The following is a 17100-nucleotide window of genomic DNA, read 5'->3' on the forward strand; positions in this document are numbered from 1 at the left end:
AGCGTTCAGCGTAATCTAATTGCATCTTCTATACATTAGAACGAACGATTAAACTGAATAATGATACCAAAATTGCAAAATAGCTGTTTATAAGTTATACTTTAAAAGTTCTTATCCTTTTTATGCAAATTCCGATATTTGTTCCAGTCTGTTAAGTTTCAATTAAAACATTTGAGAATATGCATTGTCTATCAGATATGCCGTGTAAGAATTTATGATTTGACGTCAAATATATCGGAAAAATAACGTTGCCAAAACACAGGTAGTAAATTTAATTCTAACATTGATAAATATCGTAATACAATGTAGCTTAAACGCGAAATAAATAATTAACATTGTTTGAACAAGCAGTTTGGATTAACTCCAAGCGATAACAGTTAACTACTTCTGAAGATGTTACACTGTGGAGTCAACATTATGCTGATGACATATATTATTAAATTATCTGATTTGTGAATTCTAAGGTGCATATCAAATTTTGACAAATATATATTCAATAGTGTCGATAACAAAACACGTTTATAAAATGGCATTTTATTAGTTTGGCAGTTATATGTGATGAATGAACTGTCGTCATACTCCTTTGTTTAAAGTTCGGTTAAGTTCAGAGGATTGCCTGACTTTTTTCCAACGATTTGTTAAACATATCTATGAGAAATCACAATACTTAACTATATTCTATCTGTAAAATATTACATATGGTTTAAGTCAAAGTAACTTTCTTAATTAAACATGTTAAACTAATTTAATTAAATGGTTTTTTTTTATGATTTGTGTTTGTTTGTCATAAAAATGGAGGTGACCGTCCTTGCATCCTTTCAATCTTACCTTTAATATTTCCAAATAGATTTTTATGTCTTAATATGATTGGTTAATATCAACATTTTTTTTCAAATACAAAACATCAATCCTGGTATCTAAGATGGATTTATTTACAACCACTGAGTCGATGCCACTCCTTGGGGAGTTTATATTCCCCGAAGGTATCACCAGCCCAGTAGTCAGCACTTATGTGTTGACATGGATTATCATTGATATGGTAAAAATTATAAGTTTACCGGTTGCAAAACTCAATTTTTTTTAAATGACAAGGCTTTTCTACCTAGTTATAGTTACCTTTACAACTGTATTTGGCAAACATTTGAGTATTTTTGGTCCTCAATGCCCCCCAGCTTGGTACTTTATTTGGACCTTTTAAAACTTGTTTATTCGAGCGTTCATACTGAGTCTTTGAAGACGAAACGCGCGTCTGGCATTAATAAAAAAATTCAATCCTGTTTTCTATGGTGAGGTTATTATGAAAACCCTCTAAAACCAGTCCTGCCAGGATGTGACAATTACATCTTACTTTGTTAGATTGCAAATCAGGGGCATACGTCAATTAGAAATGCAAAATAGATGCACGAAAAAACAAACAGAGAAGACATTAAGAGGTCACATATGACCTTTATAGCTGACTATGCGCTATAGGCTTTGCTAGTACAGTGACTAATTGTTGTTAATGTATGTGTCATTTCGTTTTCTTGTGGACAGTTGTCTCATTGGCCTTCATACCACATCTCCTTTTCATATTAACCAAATAAAGTAAAATCCTATTAAAACTGAAATCCAAAATTTCAAAAAGGAAAGTTCCTCTTCTAACAACAAAATCATAAGATAAAACCCATGAAACGAATAGACACCAATTGTCATATTCCTGACTTGGAACAGGCATTTTCGTATGTAGAAAATATTTGATTAGACCTGATTTTCAAAACGGGATAGCACATCCTCATTTTTACGGAAATGTTGTTAACCGTGCCCGGAAATTTAAAATTGATCCATGTAAACTTGCCGCTCCTTTAAATAAACTTATTTTAAAAGGTTACCTATTCAACACTGTAATAAGATCATTGAATATTGTTTTTATTGGTATAAATATTGATTTTGATATCAGTAAATTAAAAGCTAACTGAATATTACTAGTGTGTTATATACATATACATATTCATGGATCTACAATCTGTCGATACCTGTAACTTGGCATTGCACAAGGTCATATTTTTTCTCTGGCTGTTTATGACGTCTTTACACTAAACCAATTGGAAGTTGGATGTATACAAATTGATAGTTTAGTCTTAAATGCATGATTTTTTTATTAGTTGTTAGTGGCTTTGAGCTAGCTGTCAGATAATTGCGAGTACTCTCAGATCTGTTCGTTGTGGCTTTTTGTGTCGGGATGTATAAGTACCCGGGCACGTTCACTTGTATTTTTGTCCATCTGGTGAGTTGAGCCTTTTTCAAATGATTTTTATAGTTCGTTCTTATGTTGTACTGTTATACCACTGTCCCAGGTAAGGGGAGGGTTGGGATCCCGCTGACATGTTTAACCCCGCCACATTATTTATGTATGTGCCTGTCCCAAGTCAGGAGCCTGTAAATTCAGGAGTCGTCGTTTGTTCATGTGTTACATATTTGTTTTTCATTCATTTTTTTACATAAATAAGGCCGTTAGTTTTCTCGTTTGAATTGTTTAACGTTGTCTTATCGGGGCATTTTATAGCTGACTATGTGGTATGGGCTTTGCTCATTGTTGAAGGCCGTACGGTGACCTATAGTTGTTAATTTCTGTGTCATTTCGGTCTTTTCTGGATAGTTGTCTCATTGGCAATCATACCACATCTTCTTTTTTATATGTAGTAATATAAGGAGAACTTGTTTTACTTTCGGACTTTTTTGGAAGGGTCTAAGTTTTCTATGTTATTTTTGTGAACTTCTATATTTTCCGTCTTTATACCTCATACTATAATCGATGTTTTACTGTGGACCATATTCGTCTATCATAGAATAGCCTATAATAGCAGGTGTCATGTTAAATATGCATTCAACCGTATTCTGAATAGCATTATGATATTTAGGTTTTAATGTCTCTAGACAGCATTTAATTACTTACAATATTATAAACAAACTGATCGTTCAATCTCTGGAAAAACGGTTTGAATTTTCAATACAATATTCGAAAGAGTCGTACAAAACTGATACAGCAAAATCATTTTCTGTGTTTTACAAATCCTAAGCATAACAAATAGCGAATACATCGGTTATTTTAAAAGAAGGGAAAGTTCATTAAACTTGACAAACCAAACGTTCGGCGTTGTCAATCATTTGAACGACTGGAAAACAATCTATGTGTTCAAGACTTCGTACAAGGCGGGCATAACCAGAAAAAAAGGTTTGATCAAACGGATGTATAAATGCTTATTCTCCCACTTGTATGAAAGTCATTAATAGGTCCGTTATATTGACAAAATTATATATATGTTATATCTAGTCCCTCTTGCATCTCGATAAATGCGATGAATAGTTTCCACTCTTTGCTGCAATACAGACACTTGTGATAATTGTCGTTGTGAGTTACTTCGTGATAATTCAAGGTATGAGCTTCTACCAATGTATACAGAAATGTTATTTTAACTTTGATCACTCATCTTTGGTAACTGATTTTATTTATATTTGAAATTGCCTACTCAGAATGCTCATCTTCTCTTTTGCCGTTAAATCGGTACTGTAAATTGGTACAGTTATGTTATGACTACCACTGAATCGATAACTCTGTTGATAGTCATTGGTCCCATAGAGTTGTACACAAGCAGTGCCTCAGTAACTTATTACTTGCATGATCATATCGATATTGTTTTATTGAACTATGCTAGAATAAATCTTTCACTCAACTGTATGGTCAATTTGTTAATTTCCCTGCAAACCACTTGTCATTGAAGAGTCTTTTAATTGATCCGCTATACCTTCTTTTAAATAAGTATTTTGACCGAAGTTAAGCTACTTCAATACAATTGCCTTTATCAACTCTTTCATTTTCTATCTCAATGTTTATGGTGTTGGTGTTCATTTATTAGTTATTTTTGTTGCTGTCTCATTAAAACATACCAATCACCCTTCTTTTACATAGTCAAATTATTTTATCGCTTTCTTTTTTATAGTTGTGAATTGTGATTCTTATGTATCTCAGTAACTTTTGTCCCAATTTTTATTTTAAAATAATTAAAAAGCAATCTTATTAATACTCACTATTAACGAGACCAGTAACAATATATAATTTATACATTTTATTGTTCAGAACTTGAGTTGAAATAAACAGTATCGCAAGAACTTAAAATATTTATAATTAATTACAAATTACAGCTGTGTTTTCTTTTGTACATTCATTAGGAAATTTTTTACAAACAAAACTAAATTTGGATTCCTTCAACTTGTCGATATAATATGTCTGCATCATTTCTTTCTGTTCAGTACAGTTCTTGTAAACATTTGCCAATTTATATCCAGATGTTGACTGTAAATATGACACTCTAACTGTAAAAAAAAACATATTTCAATATGATTCTTTCTTTTCTTTTACTTGAATTATTATTATTGATTGTATTTGAATGTTGCTTTCTCTTAAATGTTTCGCATCTATTGGTAGTTCGCCGTAGAAATTGCCCTAAATAAAATTAAGAATGGAAATGGGGAATGTGTCAAATAGACAACAACCTGACCATAGAACAAACATCACAGAAGGTAACCAATAGGTATTCAATGCACTGAGAAATTCCTAAAGTTTACAACTCTAGAGATGTTTATGATAGACTGCATTGTCGACTTTAATAATTATTTCTAGTGAATAAAGTGATTAATGTGTAGTTATCGCATTAATGATAACTACCTATACGGTTTCTATGTTTTGTACTCAATGACATACTACACTAACTTTATCTTCATTTACAAAATCATTTAAACAACCAAACTGAGTTATAGAAATAATTAAAGTAGCACATTGTAAAGGACTAAGCATAATGTTATATTTTTTTTTCAATTGTTTATAGTTAAATAACAGATAAAAACATCAATATTACCATTCCAAGGAGATAAGTTAAAACAATAAATTCATTTTCAAAGATAAACACTGATATAAATGCTATATTATATGCACAAGAAACGCCTTCGTCTACACATGACTAATTTGCGACACTAGAATTAGAAAAAGGAAATACGAAGTTGAAGTGGATATAAAAAATGGAATGCTGAAACTCATCAGCAAAAGGGACGTAAGTCCTAGAAAAAAAACCCTGTCGACATGCACATCTAAATAGTATTTTTTATTTCCTAATTATCTATCAAGTTTCATGAAATTCTGTTGTGTGGTTTCAGAGCAGTTGCGATGACAAACTGTTGCAGTAATATATTGAAGCAAATAAGTTGAAGGGGCGTAAGAAAAACTATTAAATCATAATTTCCTGTCGATATGCACATGTACATAGTATGTCCTTATTATCTACAAAGTTTCATGAAATTCTGTTTTGTGGTTTCGTATGGAGTTGAGATGACAAGAACAGGACTGACGGACGAACAGACCGACGGACGGGTCAAAAAAACATTTTACTCTCCGTTCGTTGCGTGCGATACAATAAAAGTAGAAACAGAAGCTATAATTACCAAATATACACTAATATATTTGTTGTAGAATGATTAAGAAATAAAGCAGCAACACTAAATAATTCACATTGGAAATGTGTGTATGAATGCTCTGTAATTTCCACCTGAATTACACATATGTCAATACATGGGGATTATCAAATCTAACCTTTACTTAAGCATCATTAACGTTACATATAACAGATAAAAAAAAAACAGAATTAACGACTCTTTCTGAAATAAAGAGCAGATATACACACAAACACAAACACAATCAAGGACCATATGGTTCAGACAGCCTCAGTAGGTACAAAATTGATTAGTATTCATTCAGTGGTTTACATCAGACTGGTATTGCAGTTTTCATGGACAATAACACAAACTTCAATTTCTATATATGCTTTTAATGTGGAATTGTATGGTCACTTAGATTTAGAATGAAATTCAAAACAGTGTGGCTGTGGCCATTGATTGACACATTAAATTCATCCATTGACTGGGACAATTTAGTGAACGTTTGTATGTAACAACTACTGCTCACTATGTACTTTTTAAAAACACCTAAACTATGGGGTCACCAAAGGTTCTCAACACCTTAATAAAGTAATTCGAAAAACTAATCAGAAATAACACGATGTTTTGATTTATATCAATTATATAAATCAAAACATAAAGGTTATTCCTGATTAATTTTTTGAATTATTTTATATTTAAAGGCGTTAAGAAACCTTTGGTGACCCTACAGTTTAAATGTCTATCGTAGGTACGTCGTGAACAGTGGTCGTTACAGACAAACGTTCACGTAAATTGTCCCAGTCAATGGATGAATTTAATGTGTCAATCAATGGCCACAGCCACACTGTTTTGAATTTCATTCTATGTTTAGTGAAACACTATTTTAACAAAAATACGATGTATACTATGTAAGATTCATGAAAGTGACCCGCAATATAACCACGGTGTATGCACATGTATTTTTACTTAATTCATTAAACAAAATATTATTTTAGAATTAATTTGTATCCAAATTAAAGCAATAATCATGTCTACTTGCCAGAACAATCTGGGATGCTCGCCCTTGGAAACCATAAGCCTGATGCTCCACAAACAAACCAGATAGATGGGTCTACTCCGCGTGCAACAGTATTATCTTCTTGACACCAGTATAGGCAGTAATAACCATAATCCGTTTTCCAGTTATTACAAAGTAAAGCTCCGTTTAATGGAACATTCAAGGTTGGACATGGAAAAGCTGTCAAAAGGAAAGTTTAAATAGACATTTGTTGTATTGAAAATGTCGATCTCTTTGAACAATCAAATATAAAGAAGTTATAAATTTATTATATTTTTTTTATAAATAATTCAATGAATCGCATTTTGTAATTGAACATGTATATATATCAAATATTAAGAACAAATTAATAAACAAAAAAGAACAGACAGCAAAGTTGCATATGGTTTCTTGCATTTTAAAATCGTTTGCAGCATATGAAACATCTTATAATACAGTTATAATAGATAATCAAATACTGGACATGATTACTAACATATTTTCATATATGATCGTTGATGAATAAAATGAAATAGACATTAAGATTCAAACTTTTATATTGTAAATTTAGCTCCTCTATAATTCTTTGCTTTTTGGTTGTTCGTGATGAATATTTATTTCAAAATGCGGAATTAAAAGTGGAACGAATAACATTGTCTTAGACTAATGACTAACCATAGAAGCTTTTTAGTGTTGTGATTCAGTCCGTTTATGTAATAATGGGTAATATATTTAATCATGAATCGGGTCTTTCTGTTTTATGTACATCAACACAGTTCCATAAGTTCTTAACGTCTTTCGTCTTTGATCAGATACTTCAACTTACGTTTAATATCAATTTCAAATAAACATTCTGTAACTTTTCCGTTGACTGGCTTTAGAGCTGAATAACTAATCTTATAATCTCCCCATGGAAATGTCCAGTGATTGATTATGTAATTTGATGTGATTGACAAAGAAGTATTATGTGGGTCCGTAAAGTCAGGAATAGTCCATACTACCGATTTAGTTAGATCAGATGTTAATATCTTCATATTATCGGAGCAATTAGACACTAAAGGTGGCTGCACATCTATAAAAGTGAATAACATATGAAATAAAGCTTTCAAAAAAAATAAGGATTTTCTTATCCCAGGAGTAGATTACCTTAGCCGTATTTGGCACAACTTTTTGGAATTTCGGGTCTTCAATGCTCTTCAACTTTGTACTTGTTTGGCTTTTTAACTGATTTGATATGAGCGTCACTGATGAGTCTTATGTAGACGAAACGCGCGTCTGACGTATTAAATTATAATCCTGGTACCTTTGATAACTAGTTTTCAAACCATTTATCAAACAAATTGAATAAACATTCAAATGCACTACAACGATTGTACTTGGACTTTAGCAGGCATTTATACAAGGACAATTCACGAATTACATTGACCGTCAACTAATCGTGAGTGGCAAATTGTTTTTGATCAGTTATTCCTAAATCAAGTCACATTACTATTAACCTTTACTTAGTAAAACTTATTTTGTTAGGTAAAAAAAACAAATATTTAAGATATGAAACTGTAAGGAAAATTCAAATCAGAAAGTCCTTTTATATCAAATGGCAAAATTAAGAATCTTTCTGATGTTTAGATCTTACTAATTTGAATTGCCAACAAAATATCATATCATATTTGCTTTGAGATAATTATAGAGTATTTAGTGCTATATACTTTTTTCGGAAACCTGCTTTACATACCGATTTCGCAGTTTTTGCCAGACCAGCCAATTGTACACTGACATATGTAGTTATCTGGAATATTGGTACAGTTGCCATCATTTTGACATGGAAGACTGTTGCAGGAGTTGAAAACTGTAGAAAAAAAATTAAATCAATGATAAAACCTCAAGGTCTTAAATATCTAGAATATAACGTCATATTGTCATTATAGCCTGAATATCAATGTAAATATGCATTTCATTTTATTCACGGAACATCGGCACTTTAAAAAAAAATGAGAGCGTGTTAATAAAATACAACTTACATGCGCATCTTGGTTTTGTTCCATTCCATAATCCATTGGAAGCACATGTTCTGGTGAGAGATCCTTCAATCAGTGTGTATTCTGCGTTACAGAAATACTTGATAGTATTACCATACGTGAACTGATTTCCATCAATGTAACCATTAGAAATATATTTAAGATCACCACAAGTTACTTCTGCAAAAGAAAAAAAAATCAGAAAGCTAAATCTTTCAGAAAGACATCCGGAGGAATTGTAACTTTAGAAAGAGCGCATTGGTGAAAGACCTAATATTATCATTCGATAAAGTAACTGACAAAATTGATCTCATAAGCAATTGGATCGCACCTCCTTATTTCCATATTGCTTTAACAAATAGAAGATTTTTTTTGTTATAGAAGATTTCGAAAATCTGTCTATTTCGATTGAAGTACATTATATTATCTTTTGACACAACCAACATAAAATATATATGGAATCTTGTTTAACTAATTAAATTTTGAAAATTATAAAATGATAAAAATGATAATTAAAACGTGAACAAAATTAATGTAATTCAAACAAATAAAACTTACCAATTCCACAGCATTCGCCGGAATACCCTGCAACACAATCACAAACATATGAATTTGATGTACCTCCATTGTAACAAAAATCATTACACCTTCTGTATTCATAAAACATATCAGGTGTGGCACATGTAGAAAATTGAAACGGACAACCGTCTTTACTAATATTTAACCATACATATCTTTCCCGCACTTGTTTTCCGTTACATTCACTATCACAGCCCTCCCATGCCTGCCAATCAACCCATCTGCATCCACAAGAATCCCATAAAGTTGTTAATCCGCCATTTATTGTTATAGGTACTTTTGTAAAAATAACCAGAAAGGTAATAAACAGCAAACTGTCCTGAAATAAAAACACGTTGCCGTGAATGTTGTTCAAGTTAAACTTTTGGTTCTTTGTTTAGAAAATATAAAAAGAAGATGTGGTATGATTGCCAAAGACAAATCTCCACAAGAGACCAAAATGACACAGACATTTACAATTAAACGTAACTGTACGGCTTTCAACAATGAGCAAAGCCATTCCGCATAGTCAGCTAGACCAAGCTTAGAATTTGTTTACTGGACACGTTTCTTAAAAGTAGTTTCAAACTTATCTTCAAAATGTTCAATCTTCTTTTTTATATTCTCCCACTTTATATATCATTACCTAAATCAATCAGTAAGATGTTATCATATTTATAAATCAACTGGTTACACAAATTTTCAATTTTTGAAATACCAAGGCTTTTCTACCTCAGGAATAGATTACCATAGCTGTATTCGACAAAACTTTTAGTAATTTTGGTCTTCAAAGCTCCTCAACTTCGTACTTTACTTGACCTTTTTAACTTTTTTAGATTCGAGCGTCACTAGTGAGTCTTGTTTTAGACGTAAGCGCGTCTCGCGTAAATACAAAATTTAATCCTGGTATCAATTATAAGTTTATTTACATATATTGGTCGATGCCAATGCTGGTGGAGTTTATCAGCAGCCCAGTAGTCATCACTTCTGTTCTGACATGAATTATCATTGATATGGTCATATTTATAAATGAAATGTTTACAAACAATTTGATTTTTTGAAATACTTAGGCTTTTCTACCTCAACATTAAATTACATTAGCTGTAGTTGGCAAAATTTTTAGGAATTTTGGTCTTCGATGCTCTTTAACTCCGTACTTTTTTTAGAATCGAGCGGCATCAATGAGTCTATTGTAGACTAAACGCGCGTCTGGTCTAAGTTCAAAATTTATCATTATATATAGATATTCATAATTTTTAAACAATTGGATAGAAACCTTTTTGAAAATGACTCGATTCCTTTTTTTAGTTTCCTCAACACACGTTTTACCAAAAGAGTGGCGAAAGACAGTCAAAATCATACAATGAAAACTAACTGACAAAGCCATGGCTAAACATTAAAAAGATAAACAGACAAATCATAGTACACATGACACAACATAGAAAACTAAAGACTAAGCAACACGAACCCCACCAAAAACTGAGGGTGATCTCAGGTTTCCCGGAAAGGGTGAGCAGATCCTGTTCCACATGTGGCACTCGTCATGTTGCTCATGTTATACAAACCTGGTAAACAGTCTACTTCGGTTGGTCACATTCATGAAAAGGGAAGGGGATTGTAGTTACGACGTAAGGAATATATCTGATATCATCTGTGAAACGGTTTTTTCTATAACGGTCAACCAACTCCATAAAATTCAAGCTCAGGAATATCTTATCAATTGGGAGATACACACTAAACATTGTCAATGATATCAGTAAATCATAAGGTCTGAAATGTATTCCCTTATGTAATTTTTCTGTTTGTACATCATATTATAAAAAACAAATTGTGAAAAAAGATGTAAAGATGGGTTAATTAAAAAAAATCCCAATCATTTTTAAGCTTTTGTTTGCCAAAATATTTAAAGATTTATTGCTGTTAACGACAGAAAAATAATAATAAGAAAGATAGTCAGTACATTTTTGTAATTTAACTATTCTGTTTTGCTCTTACCATATTTATCCTTTGATAATAAGCCAATTCTGACGTTAATGAACAACAACAGATATAAACTTCCCGTTCCGTTATGCGCAAATTGTTGCACTTTAAATTACACAGGTAAGCAATTTTAAGATATCTGTGTTTGTCCTGTATTGCATTTTAGCACGGTTATTTCAATTTGGTTTCATGTTTTAAACAAATTGTGGAAACAAGTTTCAACTACTGGTTTGTTGATACATTTTGTGTATGTTTTACTTCAGTTTTATAGTATTCATAATCATTGTGAATGTAATATTACGACCCATCACAATATAAGTATTCTTTTTCTTTTAATTTAGGTACATGACAATGATCGCTGTGATTTTCATTAAGATAATTGTTATCATAAGTGTTTTGGAAGTGACGACTGCATATAAAACTGTGAGTTAATATCGATACATTATACAAGGATTGTTTCCTTTAATAGAAGCATCGGTGACACGAGTGGTCAAAATATAATATTTTCGGTATCCCTATCCTAGCAACAGATCGGTTGTGAGTTCGAACCCTGCCCGTTCTACTCCAATTTCGTTTGACTAGGATTGCCATTTTTCCTACCGAATGTTTCTGTGGCGTTCCTGGTTCCATATTCGTAAATTTTATTTGACATCTATTGGTTGTTTTTATTACCCGAAGATTTGGGATATCATTTAAAAAATTAAATCTAAATTAATCAGATTCGAAAGAATACATATGCTTTCAAAATATTGTGTGATCTTGATTTAAACGTCTATTTAAAAATCTCCATATCATATAAAAAAAAAGAACGTGGCAAGTCTAGTACAACCAATATAGCATAGTCAGCTATATAAGGAACCGATAAAATACATTGTGTGATGATAACTTTGCAGCATTTATTTGTAATCGATTATCTGTCAGTCAATCAAGCCAATAAGTTGTTACTAATTATATCTTGTACACAAAAATACGGTGATATTTTCCCATTCAATTGAACACTGTGAAAATGTAGAAAAAAGAGCAAAAGAAATACATGTACATACGGTATCACAAGTAATCAAAAATATAAAACCCAATCATAACATATAAAATTTCATTATTATCATCATCGTCAATACATGATTAATCACCTAAACTTATTTATCAAACTTGTTGTTTTTATTTCAACTATTTTTTTGCTTGGTTGAAGCTTAATGGAAATAGTAATCAAAGATACCTGGATTATAATTTAGTACGCCAGACGCGCGTTCGTCACATAAGACTCATCAGTGACGTTCATATACAAACAATATAATTTAATACTATAGGAAAGTTCTACAAGAGGCATCGGAATTAACGTCCTAAATTTACCAGGACTTCGCTGAGTGCTTCTGGGTCGGATATGTTTATGCCCTACCTACGATAGTAGAGGGTATTATGTTTTCTAGTCTGTGCGTCCATTCTTTATTCCGTTCGGCCGTTCGTCCGTTTTTTTGTTCGTTTGTTCGTTTCTCTGTCCCGCTTCAGGTTAAATTTTTTGTGAAGGTAGTTTTTGAATGATGGAGCTAAAGTTCAATTAACTTGAAACTTAATACACATGTTCCCTATAATATGATATTTCTTATTTCAATAACAAGATGAAAGAGAGTTAGATTGTATGTACTCTAAAAGATCTTTGGAATTTTTAAGTATCCACATCTGATTCACGCCACCTCTAGAATAGGCAGTTTCACAATAACTTTGAAGCCCGTCTTTGAATGCTGATAAAATAGATGTTAATAATTTAGAAAGAGGTTTCGTGGAGCACTTGGAAGACCCAGCAATATACCGTTGTTTGTAAGGACACTTATGGAAGATCCAGTTCTTCATCTTTGGTTGAAATTCCAAAGGAACATAGAACAGACCTATGATTATCCAGGATTTCCTCTTTGATAAGTGTCGTGAGGGTATATGTTGAGTTTCCAAGTGAATTGTCAATTCGTTTATCAGGCAGTTAATGTAATGAGTTTTTACACAAAAACGATGTTGTTTGGGGCTTTATCTGCGGGGACAACAACATATTTGTCATGGAGGTAGGATAGGTGTTTTGCAACATTTGGGCCTTTAAAGATTAACGTAGCATGGGCATTGATCGACCCATTCAGTTTCTTAATTCTTATTTGTATCAAACTGCTCCAAAAGTAATCTGATAGAATTTCAAGCATGTCAAGGGGATATTATCAACATCTACTTAATTAGTCTTAATATGACTAAATATCTAAAACGTTATAGTATTCAAAGGGTATTGCAAAAGTATTCCTTTTCCTTTTTTATTTTTTTTGTTATATGGATACACATATAACTGATACATGAAATAATACAATATTTGTTGTGGTATGAAAGTGTAGTAATTAACTTTTACTGTAACAATGTTAATTCACACAAAACAAATGAATGAAAAATGTTGAGCATGTACAATGAAATGTAGTTTTAGAAATCGATTAGGCTAGATAGGCCTTATAGTTTTTTTTAACATAATTGAAGGACCATTTACACTCAGGACCGAGTCATCAGTAGGCAGTACAGATGTATTAAAACAACCTTGCATCATATTGCTAGTAGCGGGAGTAGCATTTTCGGGTAAATTTGTTCTTTTTTTTTAAAAGGTCAATGGACATATAACGTTTGGTTCAAATAGAAATAGAATGCTTTTATCTCCCTAATACTTACATTTTACATAGAGGTGATACTATTTTGACAAGTCTTTGTACTGTACAAGTTGTACATGAGAGTTGTCTGACAAATCTTTATTTCACAAAGAATGAATTGCATAACAATGAACTGAGCTCAAAGCAAAGTACTTTAATAATACACTTAGACAAAGAGCTAAATCCAGTGATATACTTTGTACTACAGGTCCTTTATGAACATCCATCGACCAAAACCATATCTCAATAACATTCTATGCAACATGGTTGGATTCAGAAGTCCTGAAAAAGGCATGACTTTTTTTTATCGTATTTTAAGTATATATGCACAGGTTAAAACTTTCTTGTGGTATAATCATTTAGTATCTAGCAACTATCAATTTGCTTCATGCACATATTGATATAGGTTGAGTGCCCCTCTGTTGGAAATAAGAACACACCTCCACCTAATTTTAGTCAACTGATGAAGAAACATTAAAAACTATAAAATATTATCTGAGACTTGTCAGTGTCTATTTATCATTGCCACTGAATCAGTGATATATGTACACATAATTATATACATTCAAGACTAAAATTTTACAGTACATATATAAGACTAAAACTGACATTCGGTCTTTACTACATCTTCATTCCCCAAGTAATTTTCAAATCTGACTTCATGATAAAATAAGATTCCATATCTACAACCAATGAAAATAAAATATCCCTCTAATAGACTAGCATTGAAATCCCAGTTTTCTAAAATGGTAGTTAGGTGGAATCTAAAACTAAAAAAAATGGAACAATATATCTTAAATATTTCAAATGTATGTACATTTTTGTACATGTAATAATATAAATTCTCCAAAATTCACTTTATATATTTTCATTGACAAATCTTGTGTACTGGGGGTAAGGGGTACTCTAAGGGTAAATACAATGCATATCATCTGAAATATAAACTTTTCATGAATCGAATGGTGTATGGAACAAAAAATTTGAGACTGAATTGACAGAGAAATAAGGGTTTTAAGCGGAGAGATGAAAAAAGTAGTTGGGTACCTTCTCGTAGATATACGTTGATAGTGGGTCTTCCAATGGATAGAAACAAGTGCCTGTGATGTAAACAACCCCTGAACTACAATGTTATACGGAATCGGCCATGATGTAAACCCCTAATATACAATGTTGTATGGAATCGTCCATAGCAGGCGAAAGACAGAATTCGCGAATACACGATTTCCGCTGATAATGCCAGTTGTCATGACTGGTCATGACTGACATTAGATGCACCAAGAATTTCAGGGCTGTTATGTAGGTCATTTATACACACCCAAAGTTTACAAAAAACTTGTGTCATGTTTCTGTATACTAAATTATCATGAAATTGAGCTGTTTCCTTCATGAAACATATACAATTATGTAGAAAAAAATGTACAGCCGTTATCATAAAGATAAGATACGACTAAACATGTAAATAACCCCTGAACTACAATGTTCTATTGAATCGTCGATAATGTAAACCCCTAAAATACAATGTTCTATGGAATCGTCCATAGTAGGCGAAAGACATATAATTCGCGAATACGCGGTTTCCGCTGTTAATGACAGTTGTCATCACTGACATAAGATGAAATAAATATAGATATGTCTATAAACAGCTGATAAAGTCTATTCAATAGTTTAACTTTTTTGTTGGTTGAGATGTGTGGGATTGTGCAGCACATGTGTCCCTTCGCGGCCAATTCAGTTTAGAATATAGACTAGAGAAGAGACTAAATGCGTACAAACCTGATGTCAAATGAAGATGTAGGAAATGTTATAATGTCAATCCTTTGAATTTATGAAACACAAACACAGATGACAATTTTTCACATAAAAAATAGATTGTAAAATTTTCCAAATGAACGTCCATTAAAATTGCGTCTCAATAGAAGATGTTCCGCGCAAATGTCATGGGATAGACCAAAACGAATTATAGGTGTGTGTTGTCATTAACATTCTGGTTAATGAACACAGTTAGATAAAATATATAAATATGTTAACTATATTTATATTGGTTTTCAGAAAAGTGACTTTATCAGAAAAAAAAATTGTGGCAAACAACGGTAAATAGCATATATCATCTTGACATGACATATGCATGATATGAAAACCCCTTTAGCATAATGGTGTGTGTATGGAATAGGTCATGGAATTGTCCAAACTAATACAGGTGAAATACGTAGATTTATAATTGTGGACACAGCAGTAAGATCAGATATAAGATCCTCATGAGCCCGTAGTAAAAAGTAAAAAACTTTAAAAAATCTAAATTTGCTGAAATTCGCTCGATTTACCTTGAAGTGAAGACAATAAAAACTTGCGTGTATAGAGTGAACCCCCTATATAAAATAATACTGTGTTCTTGACGAATTCCTACCGCGATGATCGATAGAAATGATATTTTATTATTTAGGTATGTAACAAATAAGTTTTCACTGTACTTTCACGGCCCACTGAACATAGAAATTTAGTGTGCAAGTGGGACATCCGTGTGTTGTAGACATATTCTTGTTTCCTATATTTTTACACATGTCTTTTTCAATGAAGGAAATCTTTTTTTTTAAACAAAGAGAATGATTAAGTGTTCATACATTTTTATATTTTAGTGTGAAAGGAAAGAAGTCGAAGAAATTTATGAGATACAACGTCAATCTGGGAACCGTTTGATAGTTCTCTGTAGATCATCAGAAAAGGTGTCGTCAGCGTTCTGTCTGGACGGAATTTGGATATTTGAAGATGCTAAATGTATGTTATTGAAAGGTCAAATGGAATAACATATTTCTATGAATCTGGTGTCATAGCAATCAATAAATAAAAGTTGACATGCATTGACATGTATAGAAAACCATGATTTGCGATATTCATTTCATTTATAAAAAGTGGAATTGATTTGTTATAAAAACACGACAAGAGCAAAAAGGAGAAAAAAATAAATCTGAATATTTAACAGAATGATGAAAATCAGCATCTACCATCAAATAAAATTATATTTCAAACAAAACAATGCAAAAAAAGTTAACTTGTGATTTAACTTTGACACAATTGTTATTCTTCAACTTTTTCAGATAGATATTTTTTAATGCATGTTCATTTCATTCTTAATTATATTATTTTTGTTTAAAATCATATCTGATAGGTGCAACGACAACAGTTAGTAGGCCAGAAGTACCACATGAAAGACAAAAACGTTTCCTTGGGGGAGTAGTTTGGTTTTTTTGTCTCTTCATATCTTGTAAATCTCCACCTCCAAGTAAGTCACCTTTCCTCAAATAAACTATATTATTTTTGTTTATCTCAAATCATATAAAATTCAAGAATTAAAGAAATAAAACATTTCATTTTCCATTTTGAT

The 17100-nt window shown here is 31.8% G+C and overlaps 1 protein-coding gene and 1 long non-coding RNA gene across 2 annotated transcripts; one reads left to right on the top strand and one right to left on the bottom strand.

The window, feature by feature from the left end:
* Positions 1–6468: 6468 nt before the first annotated feature.
* Positions 6469–9389, bottom strand: LOC143078325 (sushi repeat-containing protein SRPX2-like). Its single transcript, XM_076253216.1, has 5 exons — positions 9076–9389; positions 8521–8697; positions 8235–8348; positions 7329–7574; positions 6469–6703 (listed from the first exon to the last, which is right to left on the bottom strand). The coding sequence occupies exons 1-5, from the start codon at positions 9182–9184 to the stop codon at positions 6498–6500; spliced, it is 852 nt and encodes a 283-aa protein (XP_076109331.1). The 5' UTR covers positions 9185–9389; the 3' UTR covers positions 6469–6497.
* Positions 9390–11353: 1964 nt separating this feature from the next.
* On the top strand, positions 11354–16991 carry LOC143078326 (uncharacterized). The gene is made up of 3 exons (XR_012979174.1): positions 11354–11478; positions 16355–16493; positions 16885–16991. It is a non-coding gene; the product is annotated as an uncharacterized LOC143078326 (long non-coding RNA).
* Positions 16992–17100: the final 109 nt, after the last annotated feature.

Source organism: Mytilus galloprovincialis, chromosome 6 (genome assembly GCF_965363235.1).
Source record: "Mytilus galloprovincialis chromosome 6, xbMytGall1.hap1.1, whole genome shotgun sequence".
In the NCBI taxonomy this organism is placed as follows: Eukaryota; Metazoa; Mollusca; class Bivalvia; order Mytilida; family Mytilidae; genus Mytilus; species Mytilus galloprovincialis.

Bases quoted from the DNA above. Each gene is read 5' to 3' on its own strand.
- LOC143078325 (XM_076253216.1), bottom strand. From the start codon at position 9,184: ATGTTTTATGAATACAGAAGGTGTAATGATTTTTGTTACAATGGAGGT. The intron at 8,698-9,075 runs GTAAGTTTTATT...TTTCTTTTGCAG, and splicing joins CGGCGAATGCTGTGGAATTG to AAGTAACTTGTGGTGATCTT. The intron at 7,575-8,234 runs GTATGTAAAGCA...TCACTTTTATAG, and splicing joins TGGCAAAAACTGCGAAATCG to ATGTGCAGCCACCTTTAGTG.